Source organism: Chelonia mydas, chromosome 2, assembly GCF_015237465.2.
Source record: "Chelonia mydas isolate rCheMyd1 chromosome 2, rCheMyd1.pri.v2, whole genome shotgun sequence".
NCBI lineage: Eukaryota > Metazoa > Chordata > Testudines > Cheloniidae > Chelonia > Chelonia mydas.
This window is the reverse complement of record NC_057850.1, coordinates 22,462,332-22,480,865: the sequence shown is the minus strand read 5'-3', so window position 1 is coordinate 22,480,865 and position 18,534 is coordinate 22,462,332. Positions and strand designations below refer to the sequence as shown.

The 18,534-nt window shown below is 38.3% G+C and overlaps 1 protein-coding gene across 6 annotated transcripts in view; it reads left to right on the top strand.

Moving 5' to 3' along the window:
* TBC1D31 (TBC1 domain family member 31) overlaps positions 1-18,534 on the top strand; it is a 34,033-nt gene that overhangs the window by 14,857 nt on the left and 642 nt on the right. For 4 of the 6 annotated variants that reach the window (XM_007070876.4, XM_027833014.3, XM_027833015.3 and 1 more), the window contains 13 exons: positions 439-518; positions 630-776; positions 1,671-1,804; positions 3,052-3,185; positions 3,920-4,099; positions 5,112-5,344; positions 7,021-7,173; positions 8,127-8,262; positions 8,672-8,764; positions 12,947-13,087; positions 14,094-14,288; positions 14,723-14,873; positions 17,768-17,899. In XM_007070876.4, the coding sequence (XP_007070938.2) occupies positions 439-518; positions 630-776; positions 1,671-1,804; positions 3,052-3,185; positions 3,920-4,099; positions 5,112-5,344; positions 7,021-7,173; positions 8,127-8,262; positions 8,672-8,764; positions 12,947-13,087; positions 14,094-14,288; positions 14,723-14,873; positions 17,768-17,899 (1,909 nt within the window). Of the gene's footprint in view, positions 1-438; positions 519-629; positions 777-1,670; positions 1,805-3,051; positions 3,186-3,919; positions 4,100-5,111; positions 5,345-7,020; positions 7,174-8,126; positions 8,263-8,671; positions 8,765-12,946; positions 13,088-14,093; positions 14,289-14,521; positions 14,874-17,767; positions 17,900-18,534 lie in introns of those variants that run through there. The other 2 variants (XM_027833016.3, XM_037892056.2) reach the window with 2 other exon arrangements.

Genomic DNA, 18,534 nt, shown 5'->3' with positions numbered 1-18,534 from the left:
AAGATCTCAAACCACTTACACAGCTAAGCTTCACAGCCCCCTGTTTCCCTGGGATAGGTCGCTGTTCACCAGATGGGTTTACTGATATACAAAGAGGTCAGACTTATGCATGAAGGATCCATTATCATTAAGTATGTTGTGAATTTTTGTTTATATTAATTTTATCACAGTGCCTAAAGATTGGTATAGGGCAGTTACTCAACAAATCTAAATAAATACATTACTTGCCAAAAGCCACATGGTGAATCAGTGGCAGAACTGGGATTAGAAGTCAGGGTCCTGAGACCCAGTCCTGGGTTCTGACCATTATAAATACACATTTAAAAACCAAAACCACATGCCCCCGACCAACCATGTCCACCACCTCTATGAATAATAAATAGAGATTATTGGGACAAAACCACTATTTAAAATTACTGTTTGTTTCCTGTTTTGTAGAATGAGTTGCCAGATGGATTAAACAAGAAACGTCTACAAGCCTTACTGAAAGGATTTGGAGAATATCCAGCAAAATACAGGTGAATGTGGGTGTGCCCCGGTGTGCACATGCATGGAAATTTTAAAATCTCTTTTGCTGTACTGATTTAACAAAGGGAATTCTCTTTGCTAAATCTACGTTTTACTTGCAGGATGTTTGTTTGGCGTGCCTTACTACAAGTTCCTGAAAACCACTTAGCATTTAGTAGCCTAATAGATAAAGGTATCCATTCTGCATTTGTGCACCTAAAGGACGAATACCCCATGAAAAGTAGGAAACTGTTGAGAGTCTTACAAAGGTAAATTTATGTGAACGTTCATTGATGTGACTGGGACCATCTCTGGGGAAGGTTGGTTTATTTTGCAAAAATTAAGCCCAACATAAAGTAGTACCTTCTTATTGCACCAAAGTCGTTCTTAATTAGCAGTTTTCTGGTTGGTATGTTTTATGACTGTAGATGCTTTCAACTTATAAAATATTTCCTGTAACAGCTACAAGAGAGTTAATTGTCCCCTACTCTTCTGCCTAGTTGTTCATAGAAAACCACAATGTTTCTTGCTATACTTCAGTGCTATTTAACATAATAAACTTCAGATGCCTTATCGCATTTTTGTGCTATGATAACCAAGCAGGCAGAACTGTCATATTCCAGGTGGAGTCAAGGTTTATTTGGTTAGTGGGATCAGTCAGAAGATGCCTTCCCCTTGTGTGTAACATTACAGCTATAAATATACATATAAATATCACCGAAAGTGTTCTGTGCAAGTTTGGCTGTTAATTCTGTACAAAAAAAAAAATGCATGAAATTAACATAGGGTATCTATTAAACTTACGTGAGCAAAAAAGTAAAATTAAGGATCTTCCTATGCTAAATTCAACCTGTTTTGTGCCAGGGTTTAACAAGGTCTGTGATAATAGTGTGTAATATTGCTTATGTGTGCTAAAATTTCTAGGAAATGTAGAGTCTGTCCAGGACAATGACAAGCTAAGCCTGCAATTCCCTACTAATGCAAGTCTACTCTAGACCAAAGTTACTTTAATGCAGCTTTTTAAAATAAAATTAAAAAAAAAAAGGTTTGACACCAGTATCTTTCTGTTTTATAATTACTGTTTATATGTTATGGCAAGTTACACATGATTCTCTTCCTCCGTACAGATATTTTTCTAAGTACTTGTTTGTCTGCGTATACAGGACCTTATCTGCTTTAGCTCACTGGTCTGCTATCTTTGGTGAGACACCATACATTCCTCTGCTAGCATTCCCATTTGTAAAATTATTCCAGAACAACCAGCTAATCTGCTTTGAAGTTGTTGCTACTGTAATAGGTAAGCAAGGATTTTTACTACACACTTAACTTATTTAGTTCCCCCTGATTTGCCTTGCTTGAAACAAAGTGGTGTGCGTGGATTCTCTTATAAGTCATTGAGGAGTTCATGTACTGTTTTAAAATGTATAAAAGGCATCCACCAGGAAGTATGATAAAATGCAGCTGTTGCAAAAAAAAATCATAGCTAACAAACACAATTTAATTTCCTTATATTGACTTTCAACAGGCATATTTATTTTATCAGTATCTTTTAAGTCAAATCAGTAAAAGAACTCTTGTCCGATACAATTTTGTTGTCGTGTTAATCCTTTAAATTCTGGCTTGAGACCTGGCGTGACAGTTGTCAAAAGAAATAACTGTCTCAGTTTAAAAGATTTATTGTACTAGCTGGAGTTATCAATTGATTAGGACAGCTAGCATTTAGTAGCTTGGCTTCTGAAGAAAAATAGTAAATTTAAAATATCTTGCACTGAAATTAGTCATTGCAGCTGCTGCAAAGTGCACACATAGCATATAGTTACCTTGCAAAAAAACCCATTTCGCAAAATACATAGTTTGGTTGCAAAATAAGTATCCAGATTTGGTCCTAACAGGTTAAAAATATTTTGATGCTCAGTGTCCAAGCCATAAGAGCCCATTACAATGGGATTAAAAAGAGCATCTTTGAATTAAGAATATAACAATGGCCATACTGGGTCAGCCCAATGGTCCCAGTATCCTTTATTCTGACAGTGGCTAGTGCCAGATGCTGCAGAGGGAATGAACAGAACAGGCATTTTTGAGTTATCCATCCCCTGTCATCCAGTCCCAGCTTCTGGCAGTTGGAGTTTTAGGGACAGCTGGGGCATGAGGTTGTATCCCTGACCATCTCAGCTAATAGCCATTGATTGACCTGTCCTCCATGAACTTACCTAATTCTTCTTGGAACCATGTTATACTTTTGGCCTTCACAACATTCCATGGCAGCAAGTTCCATAGGTTGACCATGCATTGTGTGAAGAAGTAAATATATACATTGAATAACAGATATATGTGTAATAGAAATATTAACAGATATTATAAAACTAAACCTCTGTTTAGTGGGTCTGCAGATTATAGAACGTTGAATTTGTAAGTACTGTAATGTAAGTATATGAATCAAAGTGGAGGGAACGTCATTTGAAAAGTAAGATGATTTCAATAGTGCGCCATCCCTCAGTGTCAGAGGGATTAAGCTACAAATGGTTTGTTTTATTCCTTTTGTAGTTAATTGGTGTCAACACTGGTTTGAGTATTTTCCTAATCCTCCAGTCAATGTCCTTAGTATGGTGGAAAATATCTTGGCACATCATGACAAGGAATTGCTTCAACACTTAATAAATTGCAATGTGACTTCACAGGTAAAACTCCAACCTAGCTTCATAGTTTATATATAACTGTTCATAAATGGGAGTGTTCAAATGCCTCATTTTAGTTTAAACCTTTATATGCTCATTAAATGAATTCAGAGTAAAATGTGTACTTTTAGGAGTATAAAGAACATATGATCATTTGCCTGCAGCTTATCCTGTTGCATTACATCGTGTGTCTCCTTATACATGCTTTAGTACGACTTAAAGTTGCCCTTTCTTGCAATCATATAGATTCAGAAATCTAACAGGGAAAATTATAAATCCATTTTTTATATAATTTTATCTTGGTTTTTAAAATACACAACGGTGGTGACTGAATTTAGTAAACAGACATAGTAACATAAAACAAATATTCAATTAAGCTAAAATATGCAGTTAATTTATATATTACTAATTATCTAGTTACTAAGAATAATTCTAATTTGAAACATCATACATCTGTCTTTGAGTAAATGGAAGAAAAAAAGTAAGAATGAGAGAGGTAAGAAATATATTTATATAAACCACATCTAGTTCATCAGCTGCATATGGTAGGGACCTTCTCTTTGTATCTTTTGGTATAGTTCCAATGTGCTGTGTATTTACAAATAGATAAAGTCTCAACATCAGATAAGAAAGGTCCCCCTACATATTCAGATTTGTCTTCCCTTGTAATATTTCTATGATGGGAACTGAGAAGCTCTACTAATGGATTATTTTATTAATTTTCCCAATTAATTTAGCTATATGCCTGGCCTCTTCTAGAAACATTATTCTCTGAGGTTCTAACAAGAGAAGAATGGCTGAAAGTGTTTGATAATATCTTTTCCAACCATCCTTCATACTTTCTCATGATGGTTGCTGCCTATATCATATGTTCCAGAGCTCCTTTGCTTCACTGTAATCAAACAGAGGACTTTGAGGTAAACATCTTACTATGTAAGTCAGAGCCTTGCTACCTATATTAGGTAGGTTCAGAAAAGTATAGTATATAATATTTATTTTTAGAGAGCTTAAAAAGAAAAGTTACAATTGAATGTTAGTTATACTGTGCCTGTTTGAGCAATGTCCTCTAGTATCTAATATATTCACTGTGGAATTAAAAAAATATTACTCAATTTACTGCACTTGATTGTATGGACAGAGAGGAGTATAAAGAAAGTTAAGAGCTTGCAGAAATTCTTTTGTTGCCAAGGAAAACGTTTTTTTAAATTTACTGCCAAGGAAAATGTTTTTTAATATGGAAAATTCATTACCCATTAAACTATTCTTTGTTTTCTGGTTCTCTTTCTGGACATAGGATTGGCATCTGTATGTTAGGACAATATAAAGTGGTTCTGGCATTTTGATGCTTCATTAATTTGCCTTCTAAAATGCAAGTACAGTGAGGCAGTCTTGGTTGACTGCCTCTCAACTAAAATGAAAATATTTTATTGTACTTCTGAAGTTATCGGGAGGATTGGGGGAAGAAAAGCATTCTTTATATGGAAAAATCTCCATTTGCAAATATTAGGGCCTAATTTTGCAGATGCACATGTGAGTAATCGATTACTCATATGGGTAAAATTATTCTCGTGTGTTCCAGAATGGATGCCATAACTCATGAGCAGAGTTGAAAGCACTTCTTATCCTTCTCTCACTCAGTATGGCAAAAAGATATATACATATGGGAGAGAGGGCAGACTAACATTCCTAGCATTTGGAGTAAAGGGAGTGGAGCAGAGGAAGTTCTTTCAGGGTTTAGTGGTTTGGGTTAAGTCAATTGAGCCATTATTTATTTATGTATTATATTAACTAGTGGTGCCAGGATGATAACATTTTTTTTAATCAACTTTTAGCATACAGAATTAACTAATATATTTACATATCTATTGGGAAAGTGTAGTGACTTGTTTAACTTTTTGTAGGATTTAAAATGAAAACTTTTTCTTACAGTATTTCTTCCATCATCGGAACAATCTGGATATTAATGTTGTGATTAAAGAAGGCTATCATCTTATGGAAGCTACTCCAGCAGACATCCATCCACAACGTATGCTTGATGACTTCATACCACTCACAAAGGGCCAGTACCCAGTATTTAATAAATACCCCAGGTTTATTGTGGATTATCAGACTCAGGAGCGAGAGAGGATCAGACAGGATGAAATAGAATACTTACGAGAAAGGTATTCATGGGAAAATAGAAGGAAACCTTAAAATTGGGAGAGGGGGTAGATATCTGTTGGATTTACTGGAAACTGGAGTGATGCTAGGGGTGCCAACTTTTGAATCGCACAAAACCGAACACCCTTACCCTGCCCCAAGGCCCCACCCCTTCTCTGAGGCCCCCACTGAGTCCATTCCCCTTCCCTCCGTTGCTTGCTCTCTCCCACCCTCACTCACTCATTTTCACGGGGCTGGGGCAGAGGGTTGGGATGCGGGATGGGGTACAGGCTCTGGGGTGGGGCCAGAAATGAGGGGTTGCGTGGGGGGTGAAGGTTCTGGCTGGGCGGGGGGAGCGAGCTCTGGGGTTGGGCTGGGATGAGGAGTTTTGTGGTGCAGGAAGGGGCTCCAGGCTGGGGCAGGGGGTTGGGCTCCAGGAGGGAGTTTGGGTGTGGGATAGGGCTCAGACTGGGGCAGGGGGTTGAGGTACGCTCCAGGTGCCGCTTACCTCAGGCAGCTCCCAGGAAGCAGCTGGCATGTCCCTCTGACTCCTTGGTGGAGGTGTGTCCAGGCGACTCTGCATGCTGCCCCCGCACACAGGCGCTGCCTCTGGAGCTCCCATTGGCCACGGTTCTGCAATGCGCAGAGGCCCCGTGGCCACCTAGGAGCTGGAGAGACATGTGGGCCGGTTCCCGGGAGTCACGCAGAGCTGGCCATGGAGCCTGCCAGCCCCATGCCAACTGAACTTTGAATGGCCCATTCAGCGGTGCTGACCAGAGCTGCCAGGCTTCCTTTTTGACTGGGTGTTCCAGTAGAAAACTGGACACCTGGCAACCCTAATGAAGACTAGAAAAAGGGAAATGTATGTGCTTGGAAAAGGATAGAATGGTTAGAGGAATAGAAAAAAAGTGGATTTACACCTTACCTTTTGATGTCTCTGTTTGGCTTGTTGGATTTTTTAGTTAGATGGATTAGCCGGCATTAATTGCTGAAGTAACGTTAAGCTTAAAATCAACATGTTTGTTAATTCTCTGAAAACACCTAGGTCAAAATTTTCAAACTTGAGTGCTAAAGTGAGGTACCTAAATCCACTTAAGATGGAAAAGTAAAAGTGATCTGGCTTCCAGAGATGCTGAGAATTCTCTGCTCTCCATTGAAATCAGCAGGAAATGTGGATTTTCAGCACCTCTGAAAATTAGGTCAGTTTCACTTAAACATCTGAATAAGACCTTTAGTGCCTGACTTCAGTCACCCAGGTTTGAAAATTTTGATTTTAGCAGATAAGCCATTTTATAGTTAAACTAATCTGAAATTCTCTTGCCAATAGAAGGCAGCTGCAAAATGTTGTTTGAGTAACTAAATGTCTTCAACAGCCTGAGAAGTGCTAGTGTCGATTATGGCACTTGAAGGGTACTATTGCTTTTACCATCAATGAGGCTGGAAGCTATGTAAGCCAATCAGCTTCATCCTCTTGTCATAATTCTCATTTTCTATTGTAGATCTCTTTTTTGCGCTATAGCCAATTTACTTTAGAAGACATGGTTCAAACTACTTCATCACTGGGCAATTTGAGCATAGACATAGCTTTTATAATCTTAATTAATATTTTTCCAATATATGACCAGCAGTTTTTACTACCTGAATAATTTCTTGAAATCTATTTTGGATTCTATGGTAATATATAAAAAAATTTATTCAGACAATTAGTTCACGAAATAGAAGCTAAAGCAGTACAGCGAAAAGTAGAAGATGAGGCCTGGTACCGGAAGCAAGAACTGCTTCGTGAGGCTGAAGAACAGAGGAGAAAAATTCTGCTGCAAGAAGAGGAAAAATTGGCAGATCAAAGACAGAGGTAGTAGAAGTAGTATGAAGCATGGCTATAGCACCCTGCTATTAAATCTTTTATCACAAGTAGGGACAGAGATGGCCACTATTTTGTTCAAATTGAAATGTGCGGAAGCAGTGTGGTCTAGTGGGTAGGGCATTGGACTGGGAATCTGGCAATCAGGATTCTGTTCCTGGCTCTGCCACTGACCTGCTGTCTGACCTTCGGCAAGTCACGTATGTCTCCAGTCCCACTTTTTCTCTTCCCAAACAGCTTACATACCTGCCTCTTTAGACTATCTTTCACTATGTGTTTGTGCATTGGAGCTTCAAGTTCAGTTGTTGCCTTTAGCTGCTACTGTGACAGAAGTTATTTATATTAATGAGGGTGCATATTCTCAAATTTCTGTTGGAGTTAAGAATTTTTCTTTTAATTACTACCAAGTCCTAATTTATAATGTAGAAAGAGTCTATAAACTTTGGGATTATAAACTGTGAGAGAAATTCAAGATCCCCATGAGGATTTTTTTTGTAAAGGGGGATTTTTTTTTAGATCCATAAAATTTACACACTTTTTTTTTTTTTTTAATTGAGAGTTGCGGATTAAAGGAGTTAAGTGACTTTCCTTATCTACTAATGAATGGGGAGTACAATTCTGGTCAAGAGGTGGTGTAATATTGTGAAATTCTCTCAACAAACTAAAGTGCCCTTTTTTTTCTTTTTTTTTTTTTCAGTTAACACCAATAGTTATAGAGTTGATGGGACTTTTGTGGGAAATGGGGAGAGAGTGCCACTCTTTGGATTTAAGTTTGTCTTATAACAATGCAGTTTTTATTTCCAAAACAAAACTATGATGTCAAAAGTGTTAGCAGTTAAAGAGTAGTTTGTGACAGGTAACGGTTAGCTATTATGGAACATCATACTCATCCGTGTCAGCTTTCCACCAGTAGCAGTTTATTTGTTCCTATTTCATTTTTGAAGACTAGCAGCTGTGAAAAGAGAGTTGAAAGTAAAGGAACTGCAGCTATTGGATGCTGCAAGAAGCCGTTTCCTGAAGCATCAGCAGGATCAGCGTCAAATGGAGCTAAAACGTCTGGATGATGAAATTGCAAGAAAGGTTTGTTTTCCTCATCTAATCAATATTTCCTCCAATGTTTATTAAGAGAAGTAAACAAGAAAAAATTCATAACTTATGATAGGTAATGAAACCAATTGTAGCATGTGTTGTGAAACAAGATGTATTTAGAAGTTGGGTGGGTGTCTGATTCATTCATATTTATATAGTTTAATTTGGCACCTGTTGCTGTCCACATGGTTTACTTAAATTAGCAACATTTCCCGAGAAAAGCCAGATTGATCCAAGTGCTGGCATTGCTGAAAAACGAAGTGAGCTGCCTAAGGTTCTAAACCTACTAACTGGAGTATTTTTAAATGTGTGTGTGCAGTAAAAGGAAAGGAAAGATGGTGGTAAAGGAAAAACAACTTTTCCATTTTGGGGTTTTTATGTGTATATTTCTTTCCTCCAGGTGTCCATGAGAGAGCGAGAAACAGCTGCTACTGTTCAAGATGTAGAAGTGCGGCAAATAGAACTTGAATCCCAAAGACGGCTTTTTGAACAGGTATATGTCAATGAACTACATACAGTCTCTTGGGTTTTTTTCTGTTTGTTTTTTGTTAAACTTTTTAAAAATATGTATACAGAAAAAACAAATAATACATAAACTTCTCAAATATATTAACCATTTGCTACCTAACCTTAGCTATACTTGCAGTACTGAATTATAGATAATATGAATGCTTAAAATATAAATGAAGTATTTGTATTACATAACTTACAAACAAACAAACATTTGTTTATAAAAATCCAACTAGTTAAAGTATTGAAATAAGATAAAGAATAGAAGCAAAGTTCAGAGGAGGGGGGATAGAGACTGGGAGGGAAGGAAGTAGATAGAGAGGAAGGAGAGGCAAGTGGTGGGACCCGTGCATTTAACTGGATCATTCAGATACTTCCAGGAAAGCATCCCATGTTTCTGAGAATTTTTCTTGGGTATTTGTTACCATATACAATTCTTTCCTTGGTGGCCAAGTTTACAATGTCTATGCTCCAGTCTTCAAATGCTGGTCGTTTTTTGGATTTCTGTTGTTGTAGTACAAATCTTTAGGTAACTGTAAGTGCTCTGCTGAGCCAGTGTTTTTTCAGATGTATTCAGCTTCCAATCAATGTACATTAGGTTTAGTTTGTAATAAAATTTTATTTGATAGGAAAAAAATTAACTGAAATTAAGTTCTTCCCAAAACGTACAGGTATAGGAGCATTCTTAGAGTATGTGGGCTAAGTGTGCACCTGCTGAATCACAGTGCAACATTTTTTTGACTTAGCGCTACCTGTTTTGAATAGTTGGAGTGGGGCCAAGTGCATCCTCCATGTGATTTTTTCTGCTGGATTAATCTTAAATGGAGGTCCAAGGAACAGTTCAGAGCACTGACTAAAATTTGTTTTCATTGGTTAGCAGAGAATAATTGGCCTAGTTCCTTCTCCCATTTCTTTTTTAGGGAATCTGTGTTTAATTCAAATTTGCAGGCCAAGTGTGCATATGATGTTGCCATAGTTCTTGGCAATCTGGGTAATATCTGGAGAAATGACAGCAGTTCAGGTGGGTCATGGGTGGCGCAGGCATCGGGGCCAAACAGATCAGAGATGGCATGTTTAAGTTGGATATATTGCCACTCTTTCTTAGTCTCTAGATTGAAACTTTCTTTTGATATTGTAAAAGGGAGGAAGGTATCATTTGTATTAAATTGACTGATGGTCAGAATCCCTTTCCTAATCCAGTCTGGCCAAATGATGGGGTTGCACGCTATACAGAGTTTCGCATTACCCCAGATAGAGGCCCTGGTATGTAGAAGGGGGTGCCTGTTAAATTTAGTAGACATAATATGCCAATTATTTTTAACTGCCACAATAGTTTGGTAATTGCTCTTTAGGGAATTGGTAGTAATCTGAGTGCAGTGCATTGGAAAGGGGTAAAGGAGCAATGAATTCTGCTTCTAGCTGGAGACAGCCCAAGGTTTCACACCATGAGGGAATGAGCCACTATGCTGCTTGACTAAGAATTATTGTCTGGTAAAGTTCAAAGCTGGGAAATCTAAAACCACGTGTTTTGACAGGGAACTGTAATCTGTGTAGGAGATTCTGGGTTTGTTACCAACACCCCACAAGAAAGACCTGAACATGGTGTTGGTTTGGGTAAAATAAAAGGGAAGAATATGGAATTCAGAATAAAAAGGATCTTGGGAAGAGCATTCATTTTGATTGTTTATTTTTCCCCAAAGTGAGAGAGAGAGAGAGAGAGTACCTGCCATCTATTTAAACTGTTGGTTAACTGCATGATTAATGGGGCTAGATTAACCTTGACTATGCTTTTAATTTCCTTAAGGAACAGGTACCAAGATATCTGAAGTTTGTCTGTTGCCATCTAAGGCTTTAAGTACACTGGACTTTTGTCAGTAAAACTTTTGTCGTTCAGGGAAGTGAAAAAAACACACAGACACCTGAACGACAAAAGTTTTACCAACAAAAAGTGCCGATGTGAACAGCGCTTTGTCAGCGAAAGAGCTGTCCTGCTGACAAAGCTGACGCCGCTCATTGGGGGTGGAAGTTTTTTGTCTGCAGGAGAGCTCATTCCTGCCAACAAACAGTGGCTACACCGTGCATCTTTTAGCGGCATGGTTGAAGCAGCACAGTTGTGTCGCTAAAAGGCGCGTAGTGTAGACATAGCCTCAATGTCCCTATAGGAGAGCCACTTCCAACTAGATCCAGTGAGCTCTTCATTGCTTCTGACTTATCCCAATTTATCTTGTAGCCAGAGAGTTTACCAAAGTTATCTATTGTTTATGGGATATTTAGAAGAAACTTGTTTTGAATGGTTGTTCCTTTGCAGTTCCCAAATTCCATATGATTGCTTTGGCCAGATTGGGGGGAGGGAGGCGAGAGAGAGGCCTCTTTCTTTAATTTTTTTAATTTAATTCTTTAATTTAATCAGTGGCACCTCAGGACTGCTTCTTTGTGCCATTTTTTTCTTCATGTACATACAAATATAACTTGGTTGTTACAAGTTGCATCTGCACACTTGGTTGAGGAGGATTACTGAGGAAAAAGTTACAATCAGTAGAAATGAGTCTAAAAGTAATGCTGTTCCTCTTTGCAACTCCTGTGTTAGTCTATAGTATCCTGATGTTTACTGAAGCAATCCGTGTAATGCAGTGATACTCAGACCTCAGTGGTTCAGGAGCTAAATTAGTGATCAATATTACACAAAAGAGCCACAGTAGTGTGAATTCATTGTTGCATTTACTATAGTACTATATATTCATATTTAAACAGTATGACTGAGGAAGTATTTAGTTTTTATATAGATATAATTCTCACAGCAAAATGACTGACCAAGTATTATTATTTTATCAATTACAATTGGTTAATAACATAGTAAAAGCATCCTGATTGGTTAATAACTTAGATCACTTAATAATTAAATTACAGAGTCCTTTTCATATCATGTGCGGCAAAAAGCCACAGGAGACACATTAAAGAGCCACTTGCGGCTCTCAAGCCTCAGTCTGAGTATCAAATTGTCAAATAGCATTATTTTTTAAAAAAAAGGGATGGGGAAATGTTTATGGAAAAGGAGTGTTTTTCTTCATTAGTACTGTTCATAAAGCAGTTTCTGTTCTGTAATCCTGCTATAAAAATCAGAAAAGAACTCTACTGGGTTTTAAAATATTTCCTGCTTAAAGATAGAAAGTCAGTTTCGCATGACAAATGGCTTCCCGCCTGTTGAGAAGTGCTGCTGCCAGCGGGTAGCTTTAGAAATGCCAACTTTAGTTACAAAGATTGAGCCAGGTTTTCAAAACCCACCTATGCCCATCTCGAACACCTGCAAAGCCCAACTTGCATGCACACAAGTGGACTTCTGAAAAATCTGACCAGTTATTTTCAAATGCACCTTCACATCACTTGTATGTGATTAAAAAATGCTTCTTGCCATATGATATTTCAAAATCTGTGCTGAGCACAATGGGGTTAACTGTCTTTAAGGGTTCACTTATTAAATATACAGTCAGCTGCAGTGTGGGTATTGTGGCTACGCAACACAAACCAGTCTAAACCTATTTATACTCAGTAACTGTAAAGTCAGCAGCTGAAGGAATTAGTCTTATAATGATCAGGACCTTCAGGATAAGGGGGTAGTGCTTATTTAACTAATTGATACATTTTAGAAAAGGGTACGGAGAGTCAGGATTTCTAGCTGTGCTACTGACTTGTATGGCCTTTAGCAAATCATTTAATTTCTCTGTGCCCTAGTTTACCGTCGAGATAGTGGATATGATGATATCTCTGTATCTCGTATTGGTGCTGTGAAACTTAATTCAAATTTGAATTATTTTTGAGATCCTTGGATAAAAGGTGCTGTAGATGTACAACGTATTTACAATGGGCCTGGTTCATCATGATAGTATTCCAGCTTTACATTGGGGTAATTCTACTAAAGTCCATTGAATGGAGTTATGTCAGTATAAACTTCCAGGTGCAGCGTATATGTTAATATAGAGTGGATAAAGCAATGTGCGGGAGGGAGATACTTATGGTTGGTTATGAAATACGTTAGGGTGAGGTGTATCTGATATCCTTGGACACGTTCGTTTCTGCACTGAAGTTTTCAATATGAAAAAGCCGTAATTATCGTTAATGTATAGCATTAGCTTAATTATTGTATTTTTATGCACAACTGTTTTTACAGCAACTTGTCAAAGATCAAGAGACAGTGACACAGGAAGTAAAAGGAGAGATAGATGCCAGTCGAAGAAGGGCTGATCTTGAAGAACATCTAGTTCAGAGGTTGATAGAAGTTAATCAGGATGAGGACCGTAAAGCTCAGGTGGTAAGAAAATGGATTTAACTTGTATATTTGGAAGGAATGCCTCTTCCTGCAAACAAGCATGAAAATCTTTCAAAGAAAAAGAATCCTAATTTTTCCTGACAACTATACTTACTACATATTGACCTTATGCAAAGAATCCCACTTTAAGTGCTGTTCAGACAGTTGGAGTATATTGAAGTCCTGCTAGGCATGGCTTGAGTGAAAGCCCTCCTTTGTTTTCCCAGAGACTGGAAGACATATGAGAATTAGCATGATCCTTCTAGTAGATATTGCTGGTTCCCAGGTTATCTTTCTGTCAAGAATATTGGATCTCATGGCCACAAACATCTGGGTTTTGGTTCTTTGTGGTCACTAGTGATGCTCCCTAAAGACTTAGATGGAATCAGCAGGCAATTTAACTATAGACATTGACTTCCAAATTACAGTACTCAACAGATGCATCCAGCTTGGCATTATGAGCTTGTTTGGGTTTCCAAGCTCAGAACTCTTAGCAGCACAATTGAAAGACAGTTGAAGCTTACCCACTGTCCCAGTGCTTAGCAACTGTCTCTATAGTTTGTCCAGAAATAATCATATATGTCTTAATTTTTTTTTATCTGCCTTCAATTTTGTGGGTGCAGTTGACTGTGGGTAGAAATGGTAGTATTTAGGTGTCTGATTTAATTGTACTTGCAGATCAGGTAAATATTTAAATGTTAGCAAAATGGCACCCCTAAAATATTTGAGGTTCAGTTAAGTCTTCTTTAAAATATGCCCATGTATAAATAAGAAGATAGCAGAGGTGAGAGATAAGCAAAGGGAGAGACTTGTAAAGAAACAATTTGCTCTAGTGCATAAACGGGAGCTCTACTGCAGCGATAATTCTCCGGAACCTATTGCTGGTAGAGATCTTTAACAATGGCAGTGAAATAAATTTAAGTTTGAATGGAGAACATTGTTCTTGATCTGTAATCGGATAGTGTGCTAAAGTTAAAGTAAGTGCGTTTGGCTGATCACTTTTTCTTAGCTGGCTGAAGAAAGTTTAGCAAAAGCTGATCAGAAGTGCATCGACACAGACTGGAGAATCCAAGCCTTGTATAAACAAAAATGTGATGATCTAGACCGTGAGGCACATTACAAAGAGATAGCTAAACTTCTTCATGACAACAGAGTAAAAGAAGCAGAGTTGCTGAAAGCAATGAAGGAAGAGCAGGATAAAAGGGTAAGTGTGTTTTTGCATTTCTGGGGAGATGACGTGCAAAAGAGAAAAAGTATGTGGCTGCAGCATGGTGCAGAATGAAAAGTCAAAAGGGTTTTACCAAAAAAGTGTCCCCCCAACATTTGTTTTTCCCCTAATGTCTTTTCCCTGATTTTGCTGGTCAACTAACAGTGTATAGCTAGACTCAACGTTTTTCCTAGTCTAGACCCAGAATAATATCTTCTACCTCCCTTTAGCTGCTTCAAGAGGACCCTGGTGGGCATCAGCAAAAGCTCTTCTCAAAAGTAGAAAACATTAACTCAGTGTCTTACAGCACTTTTTTGTGTTAAATGAATGATGGTATGTAATTTTAAATCATTCAAATGGCTTTCTGTGAAGCTTGCTTTTTGCATGTTGCACTTCTGTTGAAAATGTACTGAAATGTGTCTGTTGTATAGTGGGAAGAAGTTACAGAGAAAAGAGCTCAACTGGAAGCAGAGCAGCTAGCTGTCGCTGCTTTGGACGCAAGGAGGAAGCAGTTCTTAGAAGATGAAATGAACGATGCAATAGACCTGGCTGAAAAGCTACAATGTGAAGATGGCTATTTTGGTGAGCATACAATAGTACTTCCATCTACAGTGTACATGATGTGGATATTACACTAACTCATCTATGTAAATATATTTACCAATATCATAAAAATGTAGGACTGGAAGGGACCTCGATAGGTCCTCTAGTCCAGTCCCCTTCACTGAGGCAGGACTAAGTATTATCTAGACCAAACTATTGTACTGGTGACCCCTTTCACACAGCAAGTCTCTGAGTGCAACCCCCTTATAAATTAAAAACACTTGTTTATATATTTAACACCATTATAAATACTGGAGGCAAAGCAGGGTTTGGAGTGGAGGCTGACCGCTCGCGACTCCCCATGTAATAACCTCCAGACCCCCTGAAGGGTCCTGACCCCCAGTTTGAGAACCCCTGATCTAGACCATTCCTGACAGGGGGTTGTCTAACCTGTTCTTAAAAACCTCTAATGATGGAGATTCCACAACCTCCCTTAGATAATTTGTTCCAGTGCATAACTACCCTTACAGTTAGGAAGTTTCTCCTGATGTCCAACCTAAACCTCTATTGCTGGAATTTAAGCCCATTACTTCTTGTCTTGTCCTCTCTGATGAGCAGAACAATTTATCATCCTCCTCTATATAACAACCTTTTATGTACTTGAAGACTGTTATCATATCCCCCCTCAGTCTTCTCCAGACTAAACAAACCCAATTGTTTCAAGTTTTCCTTGTAGGTCACGTTTTCTAGACCTTTAATCATTTTTGCTACTCTCCTCTGGCCTTTCTCCAATTTGTCCACATCTTTCCCAAAGTGTGGTGCCCATAAATGGACACAGCACTCCAGTTGAGGCCTTATCCGTACTGAGGAGATTGGAGAAATTTCTTCTCATGTCTTGCTTACAACACTCCTAATATATCCCAGAATGATATCTAGTTTTTATGCAACAGTATTACACTGTTGACTCACATTTAGCTTGTGATCAACTGTAACTCCCAGATCCTTTTCTCCAGTACTCCTTCCTAGGCAAAAACAACGAGGGGTCCTTGTGGCACCTTAGAGACTAACAAATTTATTTGGGCAGTCATTTTCTATTTTGTATTTGTGCAGTTGATTATTCCTTGCTAAGTGTAGTGCTGTGCATTTGTCCTTATTGAATTTCATTCTGTTTGTTTCAGACCATTTCGCCAGTTTGTCGAGATCATTTTGAATTCTAGTACATGCCAGATATCCGTCCATAAGACTGACAAATAGGGCCAAACTTTTAAAAGAACCTCTATTTGTTCTCCTCCATCAATTCCAAACACAGATAACATTTAGAAGCTAACTTACTTCTGTATGTAGTTAAGAATCTAAATTCTGCAACTGGCACCCACAGTTGATTTCCACCCACAAAACTGAAGACCATTTTAAAAAAAAATCAACCCCTACTTTATATTGTTTTAAAATGTTTGTTGGGTGTGTGAGTAAACTGAAGGAGAGGGGGAGTGTGCTTTAAATTTTCATTGAACCAGAAACTTTAAATTAACTACTAGTCATCTACTGTACTGGGAGATGGTGACAGTGGTGGTTTCCCATTATATAAAATATTTTACATAAATATACAAGAAGTTTCTCTGCAGGTTTTACTTCTTCCATCCCAGCATCAGATAGTTTTCAGACAGAAGAACCAGCAATGTTCCCTTCTCACACCATTAATACAGTTTCAGTTTAATTCTTGACTTTGCCATCTCCTCTTACTGCCCATTGCGAGTGGACGGGAACAGACCTTGCGCATACAGAGTGCAGACTCCATAGCATAGTCTATATATAGTTAGAGGATACAAAACATAATACCAGATTGCTCATTTTGCCTTTGTTCCTTTCGCCACTGTGGTGTATGTGTACAAATATGTCTTTCCTTTGCCACTGGGATTTTGTAAATTCCTAGAAATTGGAGTTAAATCATCTAATCCTAAATCAAAGCAGGATTGTTCCCTATGGTGGATTTATACATCCAACTCTTTGCTCAGCATGATGACGCTGAAAAGCTTTTAAAAAAAAAAAAAAGGTACTGTACCTTAGAGGCACTCTAAAATTAAGTGGTATAATAGAGCACTGCTTAAATAATATCTCCAGAAATTTTTGTAAAAAGTTTGTTCTTCCTTCACTGTTTAAAAAACTCTTGAGAGAGAAACACCAACAAAATGATTAGGCCCCACCCCTTATTATCTTCTACACAGACACACTCGCACAAAGTTTGTCCAAGTGAGGTCACAACGGTAGCTTGCGGAAGTGCCTAATTCACATCATGTGAACTAAACTGCAGTTGTCTTAGTCTTCTTACTCAAGGTGCCATCCACTAAGACAAGTGCCAGTATGCAATATTCTACCTTAGTGGCCCATTTGTCATCAGCTTAGTCATATTTTAAAAAATATTGCATTGTGGGACCTATAGTTTCTGAAATTTAGTAAAAATGTGTGGTCTTGGCCCCACAGACTGACAATTTGTGTTATGCATTTTCCAATCCCTACTTAATTGGAGCTGCCTGCACACTAAATCTAAGGCCAGGTCTTCTACATGGCAAGCCAGGTGCAAATCTACAGCATGCCACCTTGCCATGCAGCAATATCCCATGTGAACACTGCTACCGCCCGGTGAAAGTCCCAGAGTGCAGTTTAGCCTACCATGCTTTCTAGTAGTATGCTATGCTGCATTCCAGGACTCTCGCTGCACTGTTGCAGTGTTCACATGGGACATAACTTTGTGGCAAGGTGGCACTCATTAGATTTGCACCCTGACTTGCCATGTAGTAACTCACTGTGAAGACATGGTCGTAGATTTAGTGTGCAGGCAGCTCCAATTAAGTAGGGATTGAAAAATGTAGCTTTTAATAAACATTAGCTATTAAATTCTTACAGTTTACAAAGAAACTTCTCTCCATTTCCCACAGAGAGATTGCGTGATTTGAAGACTGGGTGTGTACAGCAAGATTTAAAATTCCAGCAGGTGCCGAGGGAAGCCCAACCCAAGTCAGGATATGTCTGTCTAAATGACTTATCTACAGCAGAGTCTTCAGCACACTGTAAGTTGCTAAACTTCAGAATAATCTTTCTCTCACTTCTTCTAATTTTGGAAGCATTACCCAGGCACCAAGGTGGGTGAATCAGTCTTTCATAAATGTGCAAATTTATTTTTAATTGATTTCACACCTGAAAAATCCCTTTAAAAACAGTATTGTGAAGGCAGTAGGCAACTCAACTCTGCCAGATTATGAGAGATGCCTCTTGTGTTAGGCCCAACTATATCTCCACCCCATATTTGTGTGGGATTTGCATTTGTATCTAGAGCTTAAACACTGTTACATAGTTCTCTGTGGCTTTTGGGAGTGGAGAAAATGTAGAATTACCTATCATTCAAATCATCTTGGGAGGACTCATTTTGTTCTGGTCAATAACTAATATCTAATTATCTATTCTGGGCTATCTCTGCTTCTACAGCCAATGAAAGTGCTTGTTAAAAGCTATTCTTTAGTTGTACATCTTATTGGTGAAATCCTCCTGACACTACAGGAAACCTTAATACCTTTGAAACTTTAATAGTGCTTTAGCTTCTCCATTTGCCACAAAGTACAGTATAGTAATGATACACTTTGCAAAGGACCTAAAAGAACCCCATGGAAGTCGGAGTTGCTCTCCACTTGCAGTATTTAGAGCTGTC